The sequence below is a fragment of the Manis pentadactyla genome, chromosome 9 (assembly GCF_030020395.1).
Source record: "Manis pentadactyla isolate mManPen7 chromosome 9, mManPen7.hap1, whole genome shotgun sequence".
NCBI classification, from domain to species: Eukaryota; Metazoa; Chordata; class Mammalia; order Pholidota; family Manidae; genus Manis; species Manis pentadactyla.
The window spans coordinates 52,252,207-52,266,896 of record NC_080027.1 but is presented as its reverse complement, the minus strand read 5'-3'; the positions used below and the strand labels follow the sequence as shown (position 1 = coordinate 52,266,896).

Genomic DNA, 14,690 nt, shown 5'->3' with positions numbered 1-14,690 from the left:
GGCTTTGCACTTGGGGTAACCTAACAGTGCTAAGAATCCAGAATTGAGTGTGGAAGTAGACGGAGCATATGAAGCTCACCTTCCTAACTCTTGCACAGGGCCTCAAGGGGTACTTACCTGGGGCTGAGAGGAACCATCCCGAGCATTCCCTGGGACACTAGCTGAAGAAGATGGCAGGGAAGATGAAGGAGAAGACGATGAGGAAGGACAAAGAGGAGAAGGTTCCTTTGGAGGCGACATAGTTCTTTTGTTACTCACTGGCGTCAAATCTACCATGGAAAGAACACACTGTCCATTACAGGGCTGTCATTGCCTTATTTTTTCATGAAAAGAGGAGGTTTTAAATGAAGCTCCAACTCTATAGAGTCAGTGGGAGGAAGATAATCAGAGACTGATTCAGAGGCCCTGGTGCCCACAGCTTGGGACTTAGAGGAAGGGGCGTAGGAGTGGCAGGCTCCTGAGGTGCAGGGGTGAAAAGCCTGAGAGCCACTGTGTCTCACTCGTGAGAATGTTCCTGAGAAGTGGGATGGCGAGTCTCCAGGGTGTTTCTTGGAAAGGGACATGTACCTCTAAAGTTACTCTGAAAGCCATTGTGTTTGGGGGCTGGGGCTGTGTTAAATCACTTAGTCAATAAACCATCTGAGGCCTCTGCCCACATGAAGGTGGGCCATTAGCTGTGGGCACGGACAGAACAGGCAGGCACTGCTAATAAACGGGCTCTCAGATGAGATTGACGGAGGTCATAATGAGAATCAAATCACCAGAAGCATATGGAGTGGGGTCTGTGCCAAGCCCCTGTTGGTCCGGGAACAAACGAGATGCAGTGTACGCGCTCAGAGCGACATGAGAAAGGAGTGTGCCCAGGGCCTGGAGGGCGAGCCTAATTCTGAACTGTGGGAGCTGAAATCAATTAGTTGAGTTTCAGTAGAATTCTGACAGGTGTAGCCTGCAAGAGCAATCTCATTCTCAATCTCTCTCATGAGAGAATACACACACGTGCATCCACACAACTCCTAGTAACCTTAAGCCTAAAATCTCAAGCATTTTATTTCCATGTTGGACCATTTCAGTAATCTGTTTTCAGCGGGATTCAGAAAATGCCATGCTCTCTTTCAGAGTTGTTCACTCTGTGCCCTCCCAGCCTAGAAAGGCTGCTCCCCAGAGACATCTCAGGACCAAAGTCTCTACCTACCCACTCTTGTCAGACTCCCTGCTTCTGCCCACTCAGTTGACCCATTCCAATTTCCCTCCAAGGTATCCAGCCTTCAGATTTTAGCTCACTTCCTAAATCAACATATGCACCCATCCTCAGTTTCCCCAAAGCTTTGAAGGAGAGGCTCCTGCTCTGGGACCCACCCAGACCAGGCCAAACCCCAGTCCCACCCCGAGAAGAGTTTCTTCAAGACCCGTGTGTGCAAAGGGGAATGCTGCAGGTTTTTTTTTTTCATTATTCTGCCCTGCTTTCCTCATATACAAATGCAAACCTGGGAGAGCCCATGTCCTGGACCCAGGCTCTGAAAAGACAACCACCACACGCATGCAGCCAGTAAGCTCCCAAAGCGAAGCCCTCCTGAACGCTTCCCAGGGAAAGGTGACTGGGGAGCAATCTGAGGGTGGCAGGAAGAAGCTGCCAGAAGCTGACGTGGGAGAGGCGACTGGCCCGCCTATCACCCAAACCCCCATCCAGCCCACAATTAGATGGTTCGAACCTAAAAAGGAAAAAGCTGTGAGTCAGTTGTTGCTTTGCTTCCTGTCCTCGGCTTGCCAAATTCCTGCCAGATTCCTTGTCCTCCTCTTCCTTGCCCCCTCATTCTCCTCTGCCCCCTTCTGAGTCAAGCTCCTGAACAGTCCCAAAGTCCCCTCAGCTCCACAGACTGCCTTTTCGTTCCCCCAAGGAGCTCTCTGGAAAGCTCCTGACACGGAGCCAGGGGCACCTTCAGAGCCAAGACCAACAGGAGAGCTTTGGGGTGCAAAAGGCCATGACCGGAGCCGATTCCCCTTCCTCTCCTCTCTAGTCCCACTCCCACCCCAGCTAGTTCCCACACATGTTCTTCACACGCCATTTTCAGGAGAACTTGGTGAAGGCTTGAGGAGAGGGTGAAACGAAACACCCATCGTTCATGCTGTGGCTGGGGAGGGCAAGAGCTGAGAGGTGACAGAAATCTCACCTGCCTGATGTGGGGGATGTCCCTGGGTTCCCTAAGAGGAGGGCAAAACGGAGCCTGGAGACCCGCATCCTTCACATCCACACCCACACCAGCTCCCTGACACTGAGCACGATAGATACTTAAACCCTCAGTTTCCTAAGGGAAGTGTGTCCTGCTCCATGGGAAGTCTGAGGGTTAAAATGAGATAAAGAGGTGCCAGTCAGGGTGCAAAGGAAATGCTACATGCCAGCTAAATATTAGTTCCCTTTCATTCCCTTCCCCCAGGCACACAGAGGTGTCCAGTAAAGACACTGCTGAATTGCTGACCTGTTCCAGGGGCTGCATACCCACCCCGGCCAGGATTTCTTTACCCGTGGACCCAGGAACCCGTCATTCACCAAATCTGCTGGCCCTTTCTTGTTTTCCTTGAAACCTTGGCATGGTCCAGCCAGGGCTTCCCTGCCCTCTCCAGGGGCCTCAGTCGTAGTGCTGCCGGCCCTTCAGTCTTTATGCAAAGGGGGCTTTGGGCAGACCAGGACCTGGATTACAGCCTCCCTGCCCACTCTGACTCGGCTGCCTCTTCTCTGGCCCTCTGGCAATGGTGACCTTTCCCCTTGATCCAAAAGATCATTCTGGTGATTATAGTCAGTTTGGAGCAGGTGATAAGGGCAGCCGCACAGCCCCCAGTGTCCTCCCACCTGGGACTAGAACCACATCCAGACTTGATGGGGCAGCAAGTGCACAGAGATGGTGCACCAAGTGCTGCTCCTGCTACAGGACCAGCCTTGCCCACTGGGGCTTCCTCTTGGGAAAAATGAAGATGGCCAAACAGATGGATCCGGGGATTTTTCACAAAGACTGGGGCTCCAGGGTGCAGCTTCCCGCAGTTTGGAGCTGAGGCAACACGCAAACCTTCCCAAAGTCTCGGAGTGCCCTCTAGGGGCGGCAGCCTGCACAGGCTGAACCTATTTGCTTCAATTGTTCCTGCACTCGAGTCCAGCCTGCTCCTGGTTCATTCGTTTGTTCATTCATTCGTTCCTTCATTCACTCATCAAGGACTGGGTGCTTCTTCTGGGCCAGGCCCAGGCTAGGTAGTAAGTCCATAGAAATGATTTGAACTCAAGACCTATTCTCAAACCAACTTTTAAATGCACTTGAGAATCAACACCTGATTGTCCTAGGATAACGAGACACAGTTGAGGTTCCCAGCCCCACCCCAGAAACCATGCCTCCAGTTAGCAGCCCCCCTCTCTTCTGTGCCTCCTCCAGCATCCTCAATCCTGCTGTGATGGGCCCCCACCAGACCTCCTGCTCTCACCTCAGACTGGGAACTTGTGGAGGCACAGCTGAGCCCCTTGCACTGGGGATACTCAGTAAAGTTGGCTGGAAGCATTGAGTGGAATCTGCACCCAGACAGACCCACCCAGAGAAGCAGAGTTCCTGAGACTTGGGGAGAGGCTGGGCAGGAGAGTTAATGAGGTGATGTGTAGAAAGGCCTGGCCCAGGCCTTCGGTAAATGTTAACTCCCTCCTTCCCCTCCTTCTCACTGCCTGGGACTGCAAGGTGATTCAAGAGTCATTATAGGCTGTCCTCAGGTGAAGTGGCCTGCCCAGGTGTGCAGCCCTCAGCCTTCTCCAGAGGCACCATTGTCCCAACCTGACCCGAGTGAGGGGGGGCGCCTTAAATCTGGGGGAGCTGCCAGGAGAATGACTCACTGGTCAGGAGTCAGCATTGACTCAGAAAGAGGGAGTCAACTAAACCAGCGTTCTCTTCCAACTGCAACAATGGTTTATTTAGAAACCCTTGTCTAACTAACCCAATGCTTTCCTGGGTCCACCTCTTCTAAAGCGAGGTCCAGGGGGGGAATGTGGGGGCAGCGATGGACTTGGAATCGGATGAGTCCCTGTACCTACCTCAGGATCAGGGAGGGAATCCCTGTTCTGTTAACTTTTGCAGCTCCAGCAACACTGCCAACCTTGGGATGCTGTGCAACTGTGCACGTGGTCACTGCGCCCCCTAGTGGGAGCCTGCTGCTCTGGCGTCGGCAGCAGCCCTAGTTATCACCCAGCTCTGCTCCTGGGAGTGGGCTTTCTTTACTGGTGTGTGGGAGTGGGGGGGTGGGCGGGGGTATGGGAGTGGGGCAGGAGGTCATCAGACTGATGTCTTTCGCCCAACTCCAGTGGACAGAGTCAAAACGTATAGAGCCTCAGTTTCATCATCTGTGTTTCTAAAAACTTGGAGCCAGATTGCTGAGGCCCTTTCCAGGTACAGAGCTCCAAGGCTCCATGATTCCACAGTAGGGGGGTGGGGGGGAAGGGAGGGTCCCAAATGCTTTGGAAAATGCTTCCCCCAGTCAGCAGCAGAAACAGTCAACCTTACATTTCTTTCCTTGCCCCTCATATCCAGACGGCCAGGTCAGAGAGGATATGCAAGGAATGAGAACAGCTGCCCCTGAGAATTAACCAGAAAACACTGCCCACTCCCACCCCCACAGAGCTCATGACTCACTCGACTGGAATTTTCTTCTCCAGCTCTGGTATTTGCTGGGAGTTGGAGACTGGAAGCCATTGGCCCGTTGCAGAGCTGTGGTAGAAAAAAGGAAGGGGCAGGGAAGATGGGGAGGGAAGAAGAATCTGTCAAATGTGCAGAATAAATAGGGAATTTTTCTTCTGTTTACCAAAATAAATACATTTTCACCGATTTAACAAAAGTTAATAGACTAATGATTGTAATCGACTGAGCCCCTTTCTTTCCTGAGACCACACCTCCCTGCCCCTACAACACACACCTCCGACTTTCCTTCCTTCCTTCATTAAATCTTTATTGAAACCCTACTAAGGAGACAGGCACTGTCCCTTTAAGATGCCTCAAATTATCCATCAGTTTAACTCACGCCTTATTAATAAGCATATACCTGCATGTATGTATATATATGCACATATGTGTATATACGTGCCTATACATGCATGTATGCACACACACTTGTTTTTAGCAGAGTAGTTCTTCAAAACTGAAGCCTCACATCAATATCCCATACACGTAATAGGTAAACCAGAGCTGCTCTCACTGAAGTCTGGAAGCTATAGAAAGCTCTACGCTCTCTGACCTTTCCCCTCAGAGTCCCCCCAAACCTTTGGGAACTGTGGATTGTGGACTGAAGACCCAGTCCCCAGCTGAGCCCTGAGAATTAGCTGAGCAAAATGAACATCACATGCAGAAGAAAGTGGGTCTTGACCATGTAGGGCATGAGGGTGGGCACTGGGATGCAAATGTACCCCATGCCCACACTAGGCCCTTAGATTCGGCCTCAGGCTCCATGTCCCTGTGGTGGTTCCATCATAGCCCAGAGAAAGGATGGGAGTAATGCATGCCTGAATACCCACACGGAGGAGATGAGGAGGTGTGGGAGGAAAGAAGCCCACAGGGGTGATGTAGGTGTGGGAGAATGGGGGAGGGAAGGCTTGAATGTGGTCCTCAGAAGCCAAGGCCCTGGCGGCCCAGCCCTCTGTCTCTCTGTAGAAAGTCCCAGGTTCCACCCTTGTGGGTGCTCAGAGGTGGATGCCAGCTCATACCAGCTGGGCTGTGGAGTGCAGCTGTCAGCCCCACTTAAGGGCTTGATTTCCTCAGGACAAGATCCTTTGGCTACTTGGACTCTTGGGACCACTCCCTCCCTTACCCCATTTAGGGACGCTCTGAGCATACTCTGTCTGGTAGGTGCCAAGCCCCACAGGCCTGCTGTCATAGCCAGGTCCCTGGGTTTCAGGGGGAGCCTGTGTGGATGGTGCAGGGCACGGTCTCCCCATCTCCCAATTACAGGATGAACCATCCACAGTTTAGGGCCATTTTCTCTCACCAAGTACAGGCTGGGGTTTTCCGGCTGGATGTTCTGCACAAGGAGCAAGCAGGCCTCAAGCACAACTACAACCTCCTCATCATCTAATGGAGAAATTGCTCAGGAAACATGGAAGGTTGTTTAAAGCTGTTATTGCTTCCCCTCTGCTTTTAATTTTGTGGGATGGAACATACTAGAAATAGCTAACATTCATGAGAGATTTTCCCTCATTGGTGTTTATAGGGCACAATTTTTACCCCAATAGGAACAGTAGGGTGGGTAATAATGATTTGATCTAGTAATTTTGAACAGCATAAAACAAGTCTGGTTCTTTTTAGTTTATATTTGATTTATATTTATTTTAAGAGAGCACTTTTGGATACCTTAGTGTATGACCCACTGCAGAAGGAGTAAGAGGCTAAGTATTTTGCCATATGGTGTTGGTATGATTTTATTGTTACAAACTAGTACTGTCCTCCCTAGTCAATGGACCATCCTGCTATCAAATTATTGCCAGGAAAAAAGGATCAATACCAGTTTTTTAAACCAGAATAACTGAAGGGCAGATTGCCCTCCTCACTCTGATAGGTTTATATCCAGGAACCCAATGCACTAGCCTGATTCTTTCAGTTGCTCAGGCGTGCGTTTTACAACTAATTCATCCAGGCACACCCCCTTGGTACTGCTCTTCTACGGTTCCCAAAGTATAGGACATGGCCTTTCTGCACAGAAGCAGTTGGAGCGCTTATATGAAATGCAGATACTTGGCCCCATTCTAGACCCACTGAATCTGAGTCTCTGAACCTAGAAATCTGTCTTTCAAGCAAGATTTTTAAGAACTACGGAACTAGGTGTTTCAGGGGAATATTACTGTTTCCTATTCAGAGATATGTAATATATAATATATAATAATGTTATATACAGTAAAATATACATAACATAAAAATGACCATTTCAACCATTTTTCAGTGTAGAGTGCAGTGGCATTAAGTACATTTACAGTTTCACCACTGTCAGTACCATCCATCTCCAGAACCTTTTCCTTAACCCAAACTGAAACTCTGTGCCCATTAATCGATCACTCCCCATTCTCCCCACCCCTGGGCAACCACTCTTCTGCTTTCTGTCTCTATGACTTTGATTATTCTAGGCACCTCATAGAAGTGGAATCATATAATACTTGTCCTTTTGTGTTTGGCTTATTTCACTGAGCATAATGACTTCAAGGTTCATCCATGTTATAGTGTGTATCATAATTTCATTCCTTGTTAAGGTTGAATAACATTCTGTTGTATGGATATAGCACAATTTGTTTATGCATTCACCTGCTGATGGACCTTTGGACTGTTGCTCCTTTTGATGATTGTGAATAATGCTATGAACAGGAGTGTACAAACCAGGAGTCTTTTTAAAGCAATTCCTGGTCTTGTCCTGCACTCTCTCAGCTCAGCTCTGAATCATTTATCCAGGTAAAAATTATGATTAGTGAAGCACCATAACATGATGTCAACCCTGAGTTAAGGTGATGGACTCACCATAACCAGCAACACAAAACACACAGCTTAGAGTCTGCCAGACATTTTAACCTTATAATGTGGTCCGCCTAGCAAGGATCAAAACCTTGATGGAGGAAAACAGAATCAATAGAAGATTATTGGAAAGCCAGGGGGGTCTATCCACTTCTGTGTCTACTCTGTATTTATTCTGGAATGAAGCTGGACTGTCAGAAATAAAATGCTTTGGCCACACTGCCTTGTTCTCTTGACCCAACCCTATCACCTGGGAGAACTGCTCTTGCTGAGTCATGTTTTGTTGTCACGCCCTCACCTGCCAGCAAGGGATGCTGCCTGAAAAAGCCTCAGGAAAAATGGCTGCATTTTCTGCACAGCCATTGTTAAAGACATGATCTAATAGACCTCTCAGTATCATCTACTTGACAAGAGCTGGAAATTTTCTATAGAGTGAAGCATTAGGAAAAGTGGTACCAGATCCAAAACCTGCTAGAAACCAACATACTTTTTGCTGGTGAACAATGAGAATAATAATTGTCTGTGTTCCTTTTTTAACTCTGGCTGCCAGAAAACTCAGAATCAAATTTATGATTCCTCTGGAGCAAGTGTTTAGGATTATGGTCTGCCTCTCTGGGGGGGTCTATGCCTCCTGAAGTGGTTTGTTAACTCTGATCTGAGGTTTTATCTTTACCTTTCACACACACACACACACACACACACACACACACACACACACACACACACACACAATTTCGTTTTATGTCTTTCTTATAAGTTGGCTAAAATTGCCAGGCAGTTAAGGAGAGAGGAGAAATGCAAGGAAGGGTTAAAACGTAGCAGGCTTTGTATCTATAAATGAGGAGGCTAGAGACCAGGGAGAGGAGGGCCCTGCCTAGACCAAGCGGTAAACAGACAGAGGCAGACCAGCCATCTGTTCACCACATGTGCGAAGCATTTCTGTACGGCAGTACAAATAGCACTTAGCAAACTGTGATTTTATGACAATTTGTCCTTTTTGAAAAAAGGCTCACATGGGAGGGTAGATTCAGAGTTTCCAGGATTCTGGCGCCAGCCCTGGTCTTCAGGGAAACCATTCACTTGGGAGAACAGTCCCAGGTTCCGGCGGAAATTCTACCCTCAACCACCAGAGGGAAGTGCAGGACAAGTTGAACCCCAGCTCTCCCCAAGGCAGCCTAGCCTAGGCTTTTGGTCCTGATGGTGGCAGGTTCCTGTTAGCCTGGTTCTTGCCACCAGGAGGTCACAAGTTGCTGCTGACTGAATTAAAACACTCAACTCAGGGTTACTTTATTAAGACAAGCTGGGCTACTAAAGATGACTGCTTAGGGAGTAAAGGCACCCAGCAGAGGGCCACACTGCTCACTAGCTGTGAGGCCTTAGAAAACACACCAGCCTGTGTGCTTTTCTGTCAAATGGGCTTCATGGAACTCCCAGATTTGTCTTAGGAATGAAAGGGGCCATGTATGGAAAAAGCCCTGGCTATTACAGGTACTCAGTAAAAGTGAATTGATTACTGTGTAGGTACAGTTTTAGCACATTCCACAAGCCCTTGGCAATGGCCCTGTGGGGCTCCCAGGTGGCCCAGGGAAACAGCTGCCCAGGGCTGCCCATGCTCCAACAGCAGCTGAGCCCACCTCCCTTCCCTGTGGGCTGTGGAATGCCAGAGGGGCCCCAGGGGAGATATTCATAGAGAAGACTGCTACAGGCAAGAGGGTCCTTGGACCCCCTTATCTCTGCCTGCCTGTGACACACAGCAGCCGGCCAGACCTCTCTGCCACCTTCCCACTTGAGATTCCAAAGCTGTTCATGGAGAAGGAGGCTGGGCCTGGGTCCAGTGCCCTAATCCCCACTTGTACTTCAGCCTCCAAAGGTCCCAGCCCCATGGCCTCTGAGCCGAAGGGCTCTCCCTACTGTCACCTGGTCCCTCATGAGGAAAAACTGGCTGGAAACACTCTGCTCCCTCCCCATGTCTCCTGCCCAGGCAGGCTTTCTGCTCACCATGCACAGCTCTGGGTTCCTCCAGGCACTGTGGAGAGACCACCCCTGTCAGGGCTCCCCTGAGGGAGCTGTGTGGGGAGACGGGCTTCAGTAGGTGCGGGGGTTCCGGCTGCCAGCGTCTCTCCTCACAGGGCCCTGCACTGCAGGGTTGGCGGCCACCGCCTTCTGACTCTGCATCGGAGCTGGGAGGAGGAAGAAGATGGGGGTGAACGAGGAGCCCTGCGCCACTACTGCCCATCACTGCCCAGCAGACCCTGGGGCTCGGTGCCCACTGCCCAGCCTCAGGCTTTGTTATAGGCTGAACCAGGTCCCCCCAAATTCACACCAAGTCCTAACCTCTGGTATGTCAGAATGTGACTGCATTTAGACAGAGGGTCTTTAAGAGGTAATTAAGTTAAAATGAGACCATTAGGGTGGGCCTTAATCTAACATGACTGTATCCGTAAAAAAAGAGGGAATTTGGACACAGGCACAGAAGGAAAAGCCATGTGAACATGAAGACAGCCGCCTAGCAGCTGAGGAGAGGGACCTGGAATGGATCCTCCCTCACAGCCCTCAGGAGGAAGGAGCCCTGCTGACACCCAGCCGCCAGGACTGCGAGGAAATCGGTCTCTGTTGTCCAAGCCACCCAGTGGGTGGTTCTGTGCGGCAGCCTTAGCAAACAGGCAGGCGGGGATCTGAGCAGGAGAACCAGCTGAAGTGTTTGTGTGAAGGCTGGGCCTCCCACCTCACCCGGCCCTAAGCCTGACTCCTAAACTGTCTGGGGTAAAATGGGCTTTCATTAGGGAGCTGATCCTAAAACTCTGGGCATTTAAATACTGTTTACCTCCTATGGGACTGGATGGGGGAACAGAAAAGACTACCAGGTTGGGGTGGGGGTGGGAGGGTCAGTATTAACCTGGGCTTTAACCCGGCAGGAACTCAAGTGGCAGAGAAGTGGAAGCGGGCTGTCCTAGGCAGTGGGGACAGCGCCCTCCCCGGGGGGCAGGGGAGCGCACACAACCTGCAGGCAGTGACATGTTAGTGAATAGATATGTTTACTCTCCATCAGTCCAGCCCGCCTCTTTCCCCGGGGTCCTGCTGCACCCACACTGTGCTCCCCTGGAGGCTGGGTGTGCACTGTGAGCACTACCAACGGCAGGTCTCCCTGGAGATGGGGATATAAGGACACGGATTTCTGGATGTGAGTTGAGGACCTCATTAGCCAAGAGTCCCACATGTGGGTGGTTATAAATGCCACATGCAGAAGAGCAGCAAGAGCGGCTGCTTGAGTCTCTGGCTCCAACTCAGCCAGAAGAGAGGACCACCTGTGGACAGCGCAGTCAGATGCACAGGTGTGTTTGCCTTCGCTACTTCCGCTAACTTGAGTGGGGCAGGGGGACCCTGCGGCAGCCTGGGGGTACCTGCTGTCGCTGCTGGTGACCAAGACACACACGGCTGTCACATCCTGCCCCACCACGTCCTCCCCAGGGCTGATCCTCACTGAGGTCCACTCGGAGGGCAAGGGAGGGGTTGCTCCACATTCCACATCACCGGGATCTGGTTCTGGGACACTCTTGGGTTTCTTGGGGGAGGTCGGCTCATCTGCTGAGAAAGAGAAGAGGGTCTAGAGAGATGGTGGAATGAATGGGGGAGTGCCCCTCAGCAGGGCACCGTTCCTCCAGCGGCAGGGGGCAGGCTGTTGTGGGGAAGGGCAGCAGGCCTCAGGTCTACTCCCACACTCCAACACTGACCTTCTGGCCCTCTGTGCCGCTGCAGGATTCCCACCGCAGAGCCCACCAGGTGCCCCAGCATTTAGAGCACAGCTCTCATGTGTGGAGAACAAACTCACATGTCATCCCATTTAATTCCAAAGGAGGGTCCTGAATGTTCAGAGGGCCCACCCCGGGCCCACCAGCCTCTAAACGGCTGTTGTCACAATTGCAATTGTCCAACATGCTGATAAACCCAGTGGAAACTGCTCAGTTCTCATCTTGCCACACCAGCGGCATTTGACCCAGCTGCTCATTCCTTCCTTCTAGAAACAGCTCTCCTCCCAGCCTCCAGGACACCACCGCACGGCTCTCTCCTCCTCAGGACTGGCTCCTCTCTGTTGCCTTCTCTGGTTCCGCCTTTTCCCCCAGACTTGATAAGGCTGGAAGGCCTCAGGGCTCAGTCTTTGAACCTCTTCTCATCTATACTCACAGCCTTGATGATCTAAGCCAGTCTCGGGCTTTAAATAACCCAGGAGACATGACTCTCACATTTATAGCTCCATTCTGGACATTTCCCCTAAGGCTAGACTTCTCTACAACACTGCTAACTGGCATTCCACGTGGATATCTGGTGGATACAGCAAACTCGTGTCCAAATGGAACTCCTCACCTTTGTCTCTCCTCAACCCTGGGCACCCACAGCCTCTCCCATTGTGGTGAAGGGCAACTTTGACCCTCCAGTTGTGCAAGCTAAAGCTAAGCAGACCTGAGTAGGTCCTGCCCTGGCCTGAACAAGATCCTCCCCATTACACCTACCCCTGATGCCAGTTGGCAGAACACACCCCCAAACCCTCCTGTTTAAGATGTCAAAAGCCCAACAGGGCTCCCAGGCTACTAACTTGGGTTGGCCCCTGCATACTAAGACCCAAAAGGTGGCCCAGAATTACTTCAAGATTCATTATACACTAACTGTAATGAATTTACATTGCAGCGTTGCCTCCCCGACCTTGGGTTTCCCGTAGGTACTTACAGGCAGGCGGCTGTGCCCTGAGGTTATATAACCTGAAACTGTCAATCAATATGTCAATTAAATGACATAGGACATGGGAGGGACTTACCATCATTTTAAAAGTCACTCCTAACCCTAATAACCCAGCTGCTGCTGGTTTCCAGACTGCCTGCTCTCAGAGTGCACTTATGCTTTGCTTAATACACTCCTGCTGTTTCAAACTGTCCTAAGTCTGTCTCTGGATTGACTTGTTTCCTTCAAGAAGACAAGAATCAGGGAAATACAATACTTTCTGCTGGTAACAGTGGCATCTGTGACTTCTCTTGTTTTCGTTCTTCACCCAAGCTACTAGCATATCCTGCTGGCTCTCCCTTCAGAATGCGTCAGGAGTCCAGGCACCTGTCACCACCTCTTCTGCTACCACCCTGGGCCCAGCCACCATCAGCTCTTGCCTGGATTATATTAACAGCCTCTACTGGTCTCCCAGCTCTCCCTCTTGCCATGCCCCACCCCTCAGTCTATTTTCAGCATAGCTGCCCAAAGGACTCCATTAAAATATAAACCAGATCACTCACTGTCCTCCCACAGCCCCTGTGACCTCATCTCCCACTACTGTCTCCACGCTGACCACGTGACCACCTGGCGGTCCCTCCAGCACTCAGCAGGCCCCATCTCAGCTCCTTGCGCCTCTGCCTCTCTTGCCTCCTCCTAGGAGCGCTTTCCCCAGAGAGCTCCATACTGGGTTCACTCTCTCCCTGCCTTCAAGCCTTTGGTCAAATGTTGCCTTCTCAGTGGCCTACCCTGAACATCCTATTTAAATAGCAAATTATGCCCCCCAGTGCTCGCCATTTCCCTTTATTTTATTCATATGCATCTCACCTTCTAATAAACTATACACTCTTCTCATTTATTTTATCATCTTTCTCCCATGATCAGAATGTAAGCAGTGATTTTTGTCTATTTCTGTTTCTTGCTAAGAATTGTGCCTAGTAAAGAGTAGATGCTCAATAAATACATGTTGGATAAGACAACCAATGAACAAAACAAGCAAACTGAGCCCCAGCTCCATCTTGGCCACTAACCAGCTGGGGACCCCCTCTTCAGTCACAGCAGGGCAGGTGTTCTTTCTCCTTTCTAAGGCTGACAGCTTACACAGTTCCCTACCCTGGCCCAGTCCAAGGGCCATTATCTCTTCTTCCTGTGTCATTGATTTCTTTGTCTATTAGGTCTCTTCCATCAGTATTTGCCTATGTTGAAGCCTTTCCTGGTTTAAGAAAATGGTTTTAATCCCAATTACTACCCTTGGCCCCTAGCCAACCCTTCTTCCCCCTTTGCAGCCAATCCGCTTGGAAGAGTCTGCAACACTCACGTTCTCCATTTCATTATCTTCCATCACTCCTTCCTCAATCCCCTATGATCTTGCCTACGCCTCCTCTACTCCCAAGCTGCCCCCAGCAAAATGCCCAGGGCTTTGGGGTCCTCGTGCAGCCCTTCCTCCCTCACCCCTCCCTGCTCCTGGGACACGTTCTCTCCCTGCCTCTCTGACTGATCCATCTCAGCCAGCCAGTGTTCTACCCAAGCCCTAAGTGCTGAGTTCTTCACACTTCCACCTGGGCCCTCTCCCCTTTTCACCCCACGCTTTTTGGGAGATGTTATCTACTTCCTATCTATATTTACCATCTGTGAAGATGCTCAAGAAATTTGTATTTTTATGTGAAATACTTCATGCTTTAAAATACTATACTGGTCAAACAAAACATTTCTATAGGCAGATGCGGCCAATGGGGGAGAGAGTTTGCAATCCCTGGTGCAGTCATCTGCCTGCTTGTGTTTACAAATATGCATATTCTGTACTGGTGTGGCGGTGGACGGGAGGCATATAGGGAGTAGATGTTATAAGTGGATGCTTAGCTGTGTAATAGTAGCAATGATAATAACAGCAGTGGCTTACTTTTATTGAGCACTTTTACTGAGAATTGTTTAACATACACTGAGTCTATTAAACCTCATACAACCTTCTAAGAAAAGTATTATTTTCCCCATTTTGCTGCTGAGAAAACAGGTGCACAGAGAGCTTAAGACACTGGCACACAGCCATATATTTCATCAGAGGATGTAGATCAGTCTGTATGTTGTGAGTAGGACAGAACCATGAATGGATGCCAGTGTGTGTGGCCTTTATTCTGGGAGTTTGGGCTGGAATCTGTCCCCAGTTTTTGCTCCCTCCCTACGGAGTTGTGCTTTGTCCTATAACCCTATAGTCCTTCCCACTGGTGGAAGTGGGGTATGCTTTCCTACCCAACTGATGTGAGGCTTGGCTGGGAAACTTGTTTTGACCAATGAAAATTAGGGGATGTGACATGAGCAGTGGCCTTAAGTGGTCTTGCTGTTTGGCCAGTGCACTGAAACTTTTGCTAGTTTGCCATGAGAAGAACTTGACCCAGATGGTGACAGCCCCACCAGCCTAGGTCCCTGACTGTG

At 50.2% G+C, this 14,690-nt stretch overlaps 1 protein-coding gene across 14 annotated transcripts in view; it reads right to left on the bottom strand.

Annotated features, from left to right (window-relative positions):
- MICAL2 (microtubule associated monooxygenase, calponin and LIM domain containing 2) overlaps positions 1-14,690 on the bottom strand; it is a 220,942-nt gene that overhangs the window by 52,952 nt on the left and 153,300 nt on the right. For 10 of the 14 annotated variants that reach the window (XM_057507388.1, XM_057507380.1, XM_057507381.1 and 7 more), the window contains 4 exons: positions 10,910-11,093; positions 9,507-9,688; positions 4,656-4,730; positions 118-269 (listed from right to left, as the gene is read on the bottom strand). In XM_057507388.1, coding sequence (XP_057363371.1) covers positions 118-269; positions 4,656-4,730; positions 9,507-9,688; positions 10,910-11,093 — 593 coding nt within the window. The remainder of the gene's footprint in view (positions 1-117; positions 270-4,655; positions 4,731-9,506; positions 9,689-10,909; positions 11,094-14,690) is intronic. The other 4 variants (XM_057507386.1, XM_057507392.1, XM_057507390.1 and 1 more) reach the window with 1 other exon arrangement.